Source organism: Sorex fumeus, unplaced genomic scaffold (genome assembly GCF_029834395.1).
Source record: "Sorex fumeus unplaced genomic scaffold, SorFum_2.1 ptg000036l, whole genome shotgun sequence".
Lineage (NCBI taxonomy): Eukaryota > Metazoa > Chordata > Mammalia > Eulipotyphla > Soricidae > Sorex > Sorex fumeus.
The window spans coordinates 6,499,958-6,515,040 of NW_026606093.1; the positions used below are offsets into that span (position 1 = coordinate 6,499,958).

General features: G+C 36.8%; 1 protein-coding gene across 2 annotated transcripts in view; it reads left to right on the top strand.

Annotated features, from left to right (window-relative positions):
• Positions 1–15,083, top strand: part of CNTN1 (contactin 1) — a 359,681-nt gene that overhangs the window by 192,743 nt on the left and 151,855 nt on the right. For both annotated transcript variants that reach the window (XM_056117746.1, XM_056117747.1), the window contains exon 7: positions 12,852–13,058. In XM_056117746.1, coding sequence (XP_055973721.1) covers positions 12,852–13,058 — 207 coding nt within the window. The remainder of the gene's footprint in view (positions 1–12,851; positions 13,059–15,083) is intronic.

Sequence of the window (15,083 nt, forward strand, 5' to 3'; positions counted from 1 at the left end):
GAAGACCTGCCTTTTCCTGGGAAGCTTAGTGGACATCTGTAGAGTCCCTTACCCAGGCTTAAGAAAGTAAAGGGAATCAGTAGCTTTTAAAGATATTCTCAAATTTAGGCAATTGAGTAATCTTCAAGAGATATAGACAAGGTTTGTTTTTCTATTATCAAATCTCACTTTTCTTATCACCAAAACATTTACACAAATCTGATTTCATTTAGTAGTAAGACTGAGACCATATTCAACAGGTTCAATGGGTTATCTTACAAGTAAACAAATAACAAGTAAACAAATCTGTTCAAGTATTTGTGAATTACCCAGACTATTTGAGGGACAGCCTATATAGCAGCAATGATAAATTTCCCTTTGTAGTGTTTAATGGCTTGAAGCCAAATCTGACCTGTGAGTTTGAAATACAACTGACATCTGTACCTTTGCTGACACAGATGGGAGATTTGGTAAAAACAAAAGTATATAATTAATTTCTTCTAGGTAATTTTTCAGAGCCTCCAGGGTCCCAAGAATTAGATATCTAAACAGCTTCATTAATATCAAAGTTGGTGTATTCTCCCATTGTACTATAAGCATTTGCTTAACTGCATAACTACTAATGGGTTCACAATGGCAATCATAACTAGAAACATAGTGGTTGATGTTTTACAAGAATTAGTCTCAGTCAGTACTCTTTCTGATTTATGGGAAAAACTTCTTAATTTGTCCCCAGCTGGGCAGTGATGCTTGATGGGTCTTTTTTTATCACTGTCTTGAGCTTGGCAACTTCATAACAGCTTTTAGCTATATAAAGAGTTCCGTTTCTTTCATGGGCTCCTAAAGATGAATATTTTCTTTATCTTTCATTACTTTGACTACATAATGGCTATCAGAAATAATACTTTCCTCGCCTGTCAAATCCCTTATTAATTGAGTCACTGCCATACTTTCCACTCTCTGAGCAGAGGAATAAGCAGAGGAATAACACCTCCATAGTAGAACCCTAAGAGCCTGCTTTTCTGTCATTGCTTCCATCTATAAAGAAAGTAGGTGCTTTGATTAGAGATGTTGGGATGATACCATTTTAGTTAAAATCACGATCACGATCATCCTGTTGTTCATTGATTGCCTCAAGCAGGCACCAGTTAACGTCTCTTTCTTCCCAGCCCTGAGATTTTAAAAGAGCCATAGTCAATGCTCTTTCAGGGTTAGGAGAATGAGACCCATCATTGTTACTGGTATTTGGCATATTGAGTATGACACGAGAAGTTTGACAGACTCTGCCATGTGGGCAGGATACTTTCAGTAGCCTGCCAGGTTCTTCAAAGGAAAAATGAGGTAATAAGATGTCGCACAGCCGCAAATTCAGCCACGCGCTTCCAGGAGCTGATTTTATAGTCTCTGGGTCTTGGTCATTGATGGGACCACTTGGTGCCCACGGCAGTTGGTGGGTGTGACTCCTACCTACTGGAATATGGGGGATCTGGGTGGAGAAGGCCCAGTTCCGATCCGAGCAGGCTTGGAGATCTCAGCCCGGGACCCGCATGCCTGGGTTCCTCTGCCAGTTTCTTCATGCATGAAGCTTGTCCGGATGTGTGGAGAGTGGTTTCAGCATGGCTATGGCTGGTTCTGGAGGTCTTAGGCTGTTGGGACTCTGCTCGAGGAGTGGGAAGGGAAACTCAACCTGCCCCCCTCCAAGGGGCTCTGGTGAGGACAGCCAGGCGCGGGGGCAGGAGATTTTTTTAGGTAAAATACAATTAGTTATTGTAAAAATTGAAACAGTTGAGAAGGGTAATGATCAATTTCCCTATGAAGTCAGACAGTCCTAATTGCCATTTCAGTTTCCTCTGGAATGTTTCTACCTACTAATTAGTAAGGACAGCTATTTTATTTGGGTCCTGGTCAATTAATTAGTGTAAGCAGAATCATCCTACATAAATTATTTTGCTTATTTTGTCTAAGTGAGTCTTCAGTCTTTTTTTGCGATAGCACAGTGGTAGGGTGTTTGCCTTGTGCTCAGCCGGCCTGGCTGAGCCAGGTTTGATTCCTCCACCCCTCTCGGAGAGCCTGGCAAGCTACCTAGAGTATCTTGCCCTCATGGCAAAGCCTGGCAAGCTACCCTTGATGTATACAATATGCCAAACACAGTAACAATAAGTCTCACGGTGGAGACATTACTGGGTCCGCTTGAGCCAATCGATGAACAATGGGAGGACAGTGCTATAGTGCTACGGAGGTAAAAATATTCATTCCATTATTCTTTCTTGTTGATTTAAAATTCTTGTAGGGAAATGTTTAGAAGAAAAAACTAGCACCCCTACTTCATTATGCTCTAATTGGGCTGCATGAATTCTAGGTTGTACCCAGTCTAATTTTAATTTGTACAAGGCTCAAGTAATGAGGGTTATTCAAACTGGGATCTTCTTTTCAAATGTTAAATAAGTCAGTCAGTTCATAAGTGGGGATTCCTAAAGTAGCTGAATCCAGTTTATATCTCCTAATAATTTCTGAAAGTCATGTCGGGTGCTTCAGTTATCAATCCTAAGCTATACCTTTGTGGCACAATGATATTCCTATTTATTAAATAATCAAGATGTTGAGTTGTGTACTCATTCAGGATCTTATCAGGAGATATGAAACTCTCTGCTTGAAATAATTGTTTTTTTAATATTAAATAACAGCTTGAAACTGATCATTAGTTTACGGACCTATGGAATTATCATCTTTGTATTGGATAATAAAATAACTAGTCCTTAGAGGCTGTAAGGCAAGGCCAAAAAAGCATTGACAAATTTTAAGGCTAGGTAGCATGCTTTGATTCAACACCCTCCACTGATTTCTGCATGTTGGTCCTAAGTGATTTAGCAAATGATAAAGGAGAGCATTGTTGACACCTATTGAGGTCAAATATACAGAACATATAGTTTAAACAGAATATCATATTTATTTGATTCTTTTAGTTCCATATTTTTTTGTTTATTTATTTATTTATTTGCATTTTGGGCCATGCCTGGTGATGCACAGGGGTTACTCCTGGCTCTACACTCAGGGAATACCCCTGGCAGTGCTAAGGGGACCATATGGGATGCTGGAAATTGAACCCAGGTCAGCTGCGTGCAAGGCAAACGCCATAACTGCTGTGCTATCTCTCCAGCCCCTAGTTCCATGTTTAAAACTTTGATTAAGTAATACTTAAGTTTCAAATTTTTCTAAGAGTTGTACAGTTTTGCTCTTAGTTTCATACTGAGTCAGCACTGTAGAACATCTAAGACTCTTTTTCACAAACTTTCTCAAAATAGGTATTAGAACAGTTCTGCACATACAGTTTAAAGATCTAACAATTCTGTTAGAACATACATTTTATTTATTTATTTATTTATGTTTAATTAAAGCACAGTGAGATACACAGTTACAAAGTTGTTCATGACTGGGTTTCAGTCAATGACTCTCCACCAGGATACATTTTTCCAGTTTCCTTCTTGCCTCCTGCCTATTTGGCAGGTTCTTCTCTCTCTCTCTCTCTCTCTCTCTCTCTCTCTCTCTCTCTCTCTCTCTCTCTCTCTCACAAAACGGTTTGCAATACTGGTACCGAAAGGTTACAATGTATGTTCTTTTACCACTTTCATCTCTCATTTATTATCTAGAGTGATCATTTCCAACTATTATTGTCATTGTGGTCTCTTCTTCTAATTGCCCTTGCTCTCCACACACTTCAGGCAAGCTTCCAACCACAGACTAGCTCCTGTTTCTTGTCCTTGGATGTAGTCTCATACTATTTTTTTATATCCCACAAATGAGTGAAATCTGTCTATATCTGTCCCTCTCCTTCTGACTCATTTCACTCAGCATGATACTCTCCACGTCCATCATTTATAAGTACATTTCAAGACTTCATATTTCCATGTGGCTGCATAGTATTCCATTGTTTAGATGTACAACAGTTTCTTTATCCAGTTGTCTGTTTTTGGGCACTCAAGGTGTTTGCTGATTCTGACTACTGTGAATAGCGTTGCAATGAACATAGAAATGAAGATGGTATTTCTACTGTGTGTTTTTGCACTCCAAGGGTATGTTCCCAGTGATATTGATGGCTCATATGAAAGCTCAATTTCTAGTTTTGTGAGGAATGTCCATATTGTTTTCCAAAAAAGGCTGAACTAGTTTCGCATTCCCAACAACAATGAAGGAGAGTCCCTTTCTCCCCACATCTATGCCAGCTCTGGTTGTTCTTGTTCTTTTTGACGTGTGTCTGTCTCTGTGGTGTGAGATGATATCTCATTGTTTTGATTTGCCTCTCCCTGATAATTAGTGACATACAGCACTTTTTCCTATACCTCTTGTCCATTTGAATGTCTTCTTTGAGGAAATCTTTTGAATATACATTTTCTTAACATAACACTCAAGTTTTCTACATATTCCTTTACAATTCATTCTTACCAATAACTTTTATTCATCCCAGTTCATAACCAACTAGTGTCACTTTAACAGACTTTCCCCCCCTCAATAATAATATCTCCATCCATTATATTTCTTTCCTAAAATATAGTCACAGCTTCCAGATTTAACCCTCTATCTTACTAAACAGTACAATTTAATTTCTACAGAAATTTCGAGATTAGTTCATTTTTTCTCATTTTATTCCCAATCCTCCTTGAGTGAAACTACTCAAGTAAAGTAGTTTCCTAGGCACTTGCATATCACAGTGACCTGTTCCCCCTACCCACTAATTTTTAATCCTTGGCTCCCATTTCCCCCCAATCTATGTGGGGTAGATTCCTTAGTAAGCATAAGCTCAGTCTTTCAGGCTAGGGAATGAGTTACCTTGATCTTTCACTAAGATAGGTGGCTACTGATTATCTCGGAGGAGTCTTAATGCAGTTCACCTAGAGTCATTAAAAATCTAAATTGCCAGAACCTTCACTAGACTTTTAAAAAACATTTTGGTCTATTGCATTTAGTGTCAGTTTCAATATATCACAATTTTCTCAAACCAGAAGTATGCTGTGGCTAGGTATTCTAATAATTTTATATAGAAGCAAAGCAAACATATACATTTAGAAATAGAAACCTTTAGTCTTTATTGAAATTTTAGATAAAAGTAAAAGAAGACATATAACCTGTCAGAAATTTTATAAGCTCAAAAACTCTGATTTAACTCTGATAATTTTATGCAGAGATAGAAATGTTGCTGAAGTTTCATTTCTATTTGTAAAACAGCCTAATTTCTAACTGAAATGATTTATCCCTGCAAGATAAAGCCCTGTAGCTAAGTTGTAGAGCTTTCTTATTTCCATTTATCTTTTGAGCTCTAATTACTCTGCTCTTTCTAAACAGTACAGGTTCTGAGGCTCAAGAATTTCAGGTGTTAAAGCATTTCATTTTTTTCCCCAATAAGATACTTAGATCAAGAATCTCAGTTTCTTTATAGGCTCAGTAGCTAGTTTAGAAAACTTTCTGCTTACTTTTGATTATAGGGTCACAGTAAATAAGTAAAACATCTAGACTTTTAAAATTGTTGGATTGCATACCACTGCAGTTCACTCCATTTGTTAGCCCAGGTCTGTACCTGAGAATTTCTGCTTCTGATTTCAACCTGGCTTTAACATTCTAGTAGTCTACACACAGATAGATAAATTAACTAAAACCACAGAGTGACCACAAATACACATATGCACACTTATACACACTCATACACATGTATAATCATACCCGAACAATTGATTTGCTCCAGTTGAATGACCCATCAAGAATGACAGGGAAAAAAACTGATGTGGGGCTGAGAAAGGAAAGGACAATCCCAAGGGGGAAATAGTCCTGTTGGCACACTGGAACTTTGTCATTTCACAAACTCGCACAACAGACTCTGTTCCCCCAGCCTGTTTTACATGGAAACAGGTCAAGAATGCGCTTTTATTGGTATGAATCCATTAAGCTAAATTGTGGCCAAGTTTTTGTAAACATAAGACAGTGAAATGTTGTATCATCAACTCTCCTAGGTCTGAGGGAGGGAATTAATATTTTCATAGCAGACATAAGGAAAGGCTGCCTTAGTGTCTGTGGCTGCAGCCAGAGGGATAGGAAAGAAACTTAGGTCAAGCAATGTAGTTTGCATTCTCTTAGGAGTCAGTGAGGGCAGGAGTGGCTGTAAAAGTCAGGTCAGTTAAATTGCTGCATTCACTGTCTTCAAATCAGTAAGCATTCTCCATTTATGTCTTTATATATATCCCATAGTTCCACAGACTATGGGGAAGTTTAACATGATTCTTGTCTAAATAAGCTCTTTGATAAGCTTTTAACATGGCCACTTTGTCTTATTCAGGGGCCACTGTCGCACCCAGATAGACTGAGTGGGTTTCCATACCAACACATAGGACACATAGCAACAGCATCCCTGATTAAAGATTTTGAAATTTAGGGTATTGCTTTAAAGGGTTTTCATTTTCTTCTGCAGGTTTTAACAGAGACATAACTGGGATATTTAAGAATGCTCTCCATTGCTCTAAGTGATCTCTCCCCCATAAATTAATAGTTCTTGGGGTCATATTTAAGGTGCGGGTTCCTAACTCTGGCCCTTTATATATAAGGATCTTCTGACTCTGCCTCAGCCTTAGCATTGTTTGTAGGTCAGATAGAATTATTGAGGTAGTTTAGTTGGCCATGTCTAAGGTCAGTGTTGTTGTGATATTAAAGAAACACTGGTCCTCATGTCTACCAGACCCCTGAGTGGTTTTCCATTAGTTTTTATCACATACTCAGGACAAGTATTCTTGATTTGTTCATACCTCTGGCCTCTCTAAGAACATTGATTGATAGGAGCAACGAAAGAGGATGATTTACTATCATTCCTTTTTACTCTTTGCGATTTGTCAGGGTTTTCCCAACTCCAGCCAATATCAGACAATTCCTAGTGATTTATGTTCCTGTATAGATGCTAATTGTCACAGATTGGTCCCAGGTAAACAGGGACACTGCAAGGATTAAAAAAAGAGACAGAAATAAGAGACAAAAAACATGGGATCAGGGCCTGAGAGCCCTGACTGTCCATTACAGAATTTATTTCTTAGAAATAGTAATCACAAAAAGGAGAACAACAAAATCTATGAAAGGCTTTCACAACAGGAAATTCTTCCAAGGAAGGAAACAGAGAACAGATGCAGGACCCCAAAAGGGGGAGAGGGTGGGGATGGGGGTCAGAATTGCACCTCCACATCCCTAATTTTGCATTGAAAGGTCCACCGTCTATACATTTCCTTTCTCCATCTTTTGATGGTTTTGTGGATTTTTATTGTTGTTGACTTTTGTGAGTTCTTTACATATCTTGGATATTAATCCTTTATCTGATGTGATAAGTCTAGATATTTTTCCCACTCACTTCAAATCTTTTAGTTTTAGTTTTTTTAGTTATGCAGAATATTTTTAACTTAAGTTGCATTAGTTTATTTTTGTTTCTGTTGCCTTTGCCAATGGAGCTATATTATTTAAAACACCTCTGAGTTTCAAAATTTTTGAACATTCTGCCAGTTTGTTACTCAGTGTACTTCATTGATTCTGGTCTAATCTCAAAGGCTTTGATCCACTTTGAATTGACTTTTGTTTAGGTGTGAGATATGAATTCAGTTTCTTTTTTTTTTAACATGTGACTATCCAGTCCTCCCAGCACCATTTATTTGTCGAAAAGGCTATTATTACTCCAAATTGTGTATTTAGTTCCTTTGTCAAAAATTAATTGGACTTAGATATGGGGTTTGTCTCTGGACAATTCTAACTCATTGGTCTGAGAGTCAGTCTTTATTCTAGTACCATACTATTTTGATCTCTATGACTTAATACTATAATTTCAAATAGGTAATGAGATACCTCCCAATTTATTATTTATTACACTGGCTAATAAGAGTGTTTTATGATTCCATACAAAAACTTATTACTGACTGTGCTAAACTTAGATTGGGATGACATTGAGTCTATATAGTAACTTAGGTAGAATGATCATCTAACAACATTAATTGTCATTTTTCCGGGGGTCACCATCCCACAGTGACCCAAACATCCCTTGCTGCATTCAGAGCTGAATGACATTTTGCCTGGCCAGCTAACGGTGATGAACAAAGGAAGAATGGGTGCTACAGGTTGGCTGGTAATCAGTTGCCTTTTATTCAAGTCTCACAGTGTTACAGATAAATCATGAAGGGTTGTGGGTAGCAACTACACATAGGTATGCTTGAACATTATCATAAACATTATCATAAGTGAATAGATGTAAAACTATTCCTTCAGGGGAGGTTCTCAGAGATGCACCCAAGGTTAAAATCTCATCTAGGGGCTCCAGAACTCTAGATACATACTTGGAGATCCACCCAAGGGCAAAATTCCATTGAAGGGCATTATTACTTTCTCTTTTACATTGCTAATAAATTATTCAACAATCATATTAAATTTAGTTCTTAATAATATTTCTAATCATTTTCTATGGACACAGTAAGAGATATATTAAGCTTAAAGGGTAGCTTTTTCTGGGACATCTTACTATATATCCCAGACCACAGGTCTTAGGCCAGGTTAATCTTTTGCAACACTTGCAGGGTTCATATTCAATCACTTCTTTTTGGGTCATGTCAGCATTTGTTTTATTATCATGCTCCTAACTTATTATACTTCTCATGGTGCCTAGCGTGTCCATTTTTGATGCCAGGGTATCTTATAGCTTGCACTGGGTTCATCCAAGTATCTTGTGGAGACCTCCCCTTTTGGGGTGTTAGGGGCTAAGGGCAACTGAGGCTTGAGTCAATATGACATATGCCCAGCAGTAAATATTATTCTGAGTCAATTAACTCTCATATTATGAAAGCATAGGATTAACTGTCTTCCTGTACCTATACAAAAAGGACGTTGCTCTAAAATAAACTGTCTAAAGTACATAAAGGAAAGAGAAAAGCAATATTTCACTTCCAGAGCCCTCAGAAGACTCAACAGGCAGGGAAGATGAGCACAAAGATGTTGAAGAAACACAGAGGTTTGGGAGTGCCCATGGAATTGGGTCTACCTCAGGTCACTTTGATGGGTATAGCTCAATAAACCTAAGCTCCCTGGGGTAGAGGGGAGAAAGAACAAACCAATGTTACTTCTTAAAATGCTTAGAACTATAATCCAGCAATTAATTTCTCAATCTAGTATATGGGGGCTGGAGCGATAGCACAGCGGGTAGGGCGTTCGCCTTACAAGCGGCCAACATGGCCGACCCGAGTTCGATTCCTCCGCCCCTCTCGGAGAGCCCGGCAAGCTACCGAGAGTATTTTGCCTGCATCGCAGAGCCTGGCAAGCTACCTGTGACATATTCGATATGCCAGAGACAGTAACAACAAAGTCTCCAATGGAGACGTTACTGGGCCCGCTCGAGCAAATCGACGATCAACGGGAGGGCCTTTACCTTTACCTTAGTATATGAGAAAGTTTTTTACTTTCTAAAGTCTTCTATCTCATTTTTAAGTGTTTTATACTTTTCACAAAATAGATATTTCATATATTTTGTTAAATTTCTTTCTAGGTACTTGATGCTCTTAGACACCATTACATTTTTTTTATTGAGTCTTGATCTGATTTCATACAGTACTTCAACACCCATCCTTTCACCAGTGTACATTTCACACCACTGATGTCCCCAGTTTCCTCCCTTCACCTCCCTCCCCCCAAGCCTGGCTCTGTGGCAGGCATTTTTATTCTTTTTCTCTCTCTGTCTCTGTTTTTGTCTGTCCATATCTCTCTCTCTATCTCTCCCTCTCTCTCAGACAGTTCCCCCCCAATTTTATTTTATTTTAATAAAGTAGTTCACAGTAATTTACCATATTAAGTATTCCATCACCAATTGCACCACCATAATATCTTCCTACTGCCTCTAATTATCCTCCCCACCACCCAAGTCTGTCATGTGGGGAGTGGAGTATAAAAACTCACACGGCTCGTTTTGCAGCCACGTGCTCCAAGGATTCTGAGATTTTTGGATAGGGTGATACAACCTGTGGCTCTCTTGCCAAATTTGTCAGCCTCTGGATCATGGCCGTTAATGAGTTTAAATGGCCCTAGAGGTGGTTGGTGGGCATGGCCGCTGGGCTTTGGAAAACAGGGATAGGGGTGGAGGTCACCCATTCCCCACTCAGCAGAAGCCTGGGGGTAGGAGGAAGTCATAGAAGCCACATACATGGGGCTTTTAGCAGATTCATTGTCATGCGCTAGACACTGTTTCTAATGAAATGGGCTATTTGAGTTTTCCTCCTCTAGTTCTGTTCCTCTTTTGTATTCTGTAGGAATATGAAAGATTTTTGTGTGTTGATTTTGGAGCTGGTATTATCTTTGAGATTTTTTGTTGTTGTTGTTGTTGATTTTTATTACAATGTTTAAGATGTGTTTAGGTCATTAGTTTGAACTTTTTCTTCTTTCCTAATGTAATTATATATTGCTATGAATTTCCTCCTTAATACAGATTTTGCTATGTTGCATAGATTCTGATTGTTTGTTTATTTTGTTTCCAGAAATCTTCTTATTTCCTCCTTAATAATAATACAATGGTAGCGTTTATATTTCCCCCTTGGAATGAAAACTTTTTATTTCCTCCTTAATAATAATTTAATGATAGCTTTTTATTTCCTCTTTGGAATGAAAGACAAAAATATCAGCACTTAAACTAAAACAAACTTAAATTTCGGCACAAAATTGATACACTTGAGAGAACATGTGATGGAATTCATGCATCCACAGTACAACTTTGTAGGAACTACTAAGCGTTTGCTTATGTAGATTATTGTAGTGTCAAATTATAATTAGACCCAACAGATATATTTTGGCATAGGTAAAATCTGTTTTATCAAAGGTACTTTTTAAAAATGCACATTTTCTCCTTTTTATTCAAAAACAAGATTGAAAACTTTTCATCCAGAATGTACTTTAATGTAATTCAAGAATAATTATGTATTATTTAGCAAGTTAAACCTTGTATTTCAAAGTAATAAAATAAAACCAAGTCTAATATACAATAATACTTCATAATAAATTTATCCTGCAGTATGGCTCAAGATCTCTTGAGGTAAGTCAAATTTATCTTACACATTTACCAATAAAAGCAACACATATGAAATGTCTGAAACACCAAAAAAAGCAAGATATCCGAAATTGAAATGCTAATTATACTCATTTACTATTTGAGTAAGTCAACAGTAGACAGATTTTTTAAAAAAATTTTTTTATTAGTGAAACACCATGAGGTACAGTTATAGACTTATAAATTTTTGTGCTTGGGTTTCAGTTATACAATGATCAAGTACCCATCCCTCCACCAGTGCCCATCCTCCACCACCACGGGTCCCAGCATCCCCCCCACCCTTCTCCCCCCGTCCCACCCTGCCTCTGTGGCAGGGCATTCCCCCTTGTTCTCTCTCCCTTCTTTTGGGTACTGTGTTAGAAAACAGATTTTGACTTTTTTAAAGACGATGACATCTTCATGACACAATAAAAGAAAAGTATTAGTTAAGTAAGGGCTAGGGAGATCACTCAAGGGCTAGAGATTCTTCCTTGGCTCTGCATGACTCTCTGAGCATCACTGGCCTCTGAATAGCAACAACCGAGTGCAAGTATTAACTGGAACACTTGAACTGGGAATGCAAGACAGCTATCATATCTATCATGATACAGTTTTGGCAGTGTTGGGATATTGAGGGATGTTACAAAGTCAGTTGTACTAATTGAACATGTACTAAACCTGGTTAACATTGCAAAACCTTACTAAATTAAAGATATCAATTCCTACTTTATTTCATTAAGAGATGGTGACATCTAACATATTCTAGTGATTTTTTGTTAATGTATTTTCAGTATGCTAAAATTTATTACATAAATTTAGACTAATTAGGGCTGGAGAGATAGTATAGCATGTAGGGCATTGCCTAGCATGCAGCTGACCTGCATTCAATCCCTGACTTGCCATATGATCTCCCAGGAACCTCCAAGAGTAATTCCTGAGTGTAGAGCCAGGAGGAAGCCCTGAGCATTGCTGGGTGTGACCCCCTCACTCCCAAAGTTAAACTAATTATTGTTTCAAGTGCCAGAAGGGAAGGATCATGTCTGTTTTAAACAACTTTTCTAAACATCAGTAGATAATTGTATCAGGATGTATTTAATTAGTAAAGGAAGTAAATTGGAGAATTCCATGGGACAGTAAGTCAGCAAAGCAATTCTATAGTTATGCAGTACATTCATGAAAATGAAGTATTTGACAGAGGTCAAATATTATCATAGCTCATTTATCTTCAAACGTATGAGTAGAATTCAGAAAAAAATAAATTTTAGAGAAAAAATATTAGTTTGACCAAGGTCATATTTCATATTGACTTAAAATGTTCATATTTATTTTCACATTATTATGGAGTATCCAGGCTAATCCAAATGCATTTTTGTATATAGTATCTTAACAACATTGTATGGTTATAAGACTTTTTCTACATGCAAATTTGCAATTTTCAGACTCTGATATTTTGGAATTTTTTATTGAAAAACATTACAAAAATATTGATTTTTTTCAATGTTACAAAATTCTAAGCAAGCCATTTGATCACATTTTATTTATTGAATAGCTGAAATAATAGTATTAGTCATTGATGAAATGATTTAGAGACAAAGACAGGCATAGATAGTTCCTAATCACTATGCATATATTTACTCCAAATATGGTAGCTTTTATACAAATTACATCATTTTTTTGGCCTTTATATAAAATTTTTTGTTTAATTATCTAGATTAAGTTAAGAGCTAGCTTTTTATTTGAATGCATAATACATGCTTTAGGAGAAGAACTAAATATTTAATAAACTCTATCTTTTTTCTAGATGATCTTAGCTATCGCTGGCTTCTAAATGAATTCCCAGTATTTATCACAATGGATAAACGAAGATTTGTTTCCCAGACAAATGGCAATCTCTATATTGCAAACGTAGAGGCTTCAGACAAAGGCAATTATTCCTGTTTTGTTTCCAGTCCTTCTATTACGAAGAGTGTGTTCAGCAAATTTATCCCACTCATTCCATTAGCAGAACGTAAGTACTGTAATTTTTAAACTCACTTCCAGAACACTTTAATTATACAAAGATTGTCTACTTATAACATTTACAATTCCACAAAGAAGTATCCAGTGGAATCTTATCTGGCTACTGTACCAGGGACAACAGGATACACACTTTAAGAGCCTTGATTCAGTTTTTCTAGAGGAAAGGTTTTCAGTATAAAAGTGACGCCTATATCAGGGCTGCTAGTTTGATACATTAGAGAAATACTTTTGAGAGGAAATCCTCTGCATCGGAGTTGTTTGCCAGATTTTTAATTAAATAACTTCTAACTAAGCTAACCAAAGAAAACAAATGATTATGTTAAAACAAACTATAGTGATTATAAAATGGTGGGGAAGAAAGACAATTTGATTAATTTAAGTTTGGTTATTTATTTTTGATTACTATCTCTGGTTCTGGATCACGTGGAATTGGTGAGCAAGCCTGGGACTCCTTTATACAAAACATGTGGTCTCTTCCTTTGAGTAATCTCCCTGGCTCTATTATGATATTTTAAAGGAGTTATTTGTTTGATACAAATACATACCTATATGTGCGTGTACGTGTGTGTGTATCTTTCTACTATTTTTATTCAGCGTAAGGCATTACTCCTGTGAATATACCTTTAAAGACTACTGAAAAAATTTTATAGTCATTCCAGGGGCTCTAACTGAATTATTTATTCTGCTTTTTAAGTTGTGCCATTGCCTGAGAGAATAAGATCAATACATTTGCTTATGTCACCATGCTATTTTTCTTTTTATAAGTTTGCTGCTATACTCATACACAGGGTACAAATATCTGAGGAAACACTGCTCTCTGACAGATTTAGAAATGGTTCCTTTAACTATACTTAGGTAGTTATGACAATCAAGAAAATTTCATCATATTATTGTAAATCCATTTTTATTACTCTCTTCAAGATAATGTTAACATGGTTGGTATTTATTGAATACTTATTGACATTCTGACTTTTTGAAGATATTTTCCTGCATTCACGTATTTAAAAGGTGTTTTCATATTATACTTCTTTTTTTGTCTACTTGTCTCTGGAAATTCCGTTGTATTTATTTATTTGGTTTGGGGACCACACCTGGCAGTGCTCAGGACTTAATCATGTCTCTGAACTCAGGAATAACATTAGGCAGGATTTAGGGAACCATATTTAGTTCTGGGGACTAAAATCACGTTTGTAAATGTACAAAGCAGTGTCATACCTGCTGTACAATCACTCCAGACACTCAGTTCTATTTATTCCGTACATTATGTCCTGGCCCAAAATGTGGAACCCAGATACTGATTTAGCAGAATTGCCATGTTATCCACATTGTACTATTGGTTCAATAAGCATCCCAGGAGATTCTAATGAATTGGATTATTATCCTACACTTTAAGGAAACATTACTCTAATGAGCATGCTGTTTACTGTTCCACTAAAATTCAAATTACACTTGTTCTCTCCTTTCTGTTCTGACTTTAATTATGTCCTCATTCAGGCCCTTATCTATTTTGTTTGATTTAGTCAAATAAAATCTCTAGAGCTCTCAAATTTTTTCCCATGACACATAAGTATTTATATCATTTTCCCTCAAAATATATTACTATATTTCCACTAAGATAATTTGGCTAAAATATTTAGTATAATAATCTTAAGTCTTCTAGAATGTAGGATCATGTTCAACTACAACTACATCGATATCATTTAAATTTCTAGAATTTTGGGGGGTTGATTTTGGACCATGCCTTGTGGTGCTTAATTACTCCTGGATCTATGCTCAGGAATCACTTCTGGTAGGACTGGCCATATGAGATACCAGGAATTGAATTTATGTTGATCATGCACCCTACCTGATGTACTGAGTTCTGGTCCAAAATTTCTAGAATGTTTTAATCCCGCACACTATTGGAGTTTTGTCATATTACATTATTTTCTTAATCTGAATTTGTTCAGTTCAAATATCTTGCCTTTGAAATTCTATTACTTCCAACATACTTCCAACAATCTTCACATAATAT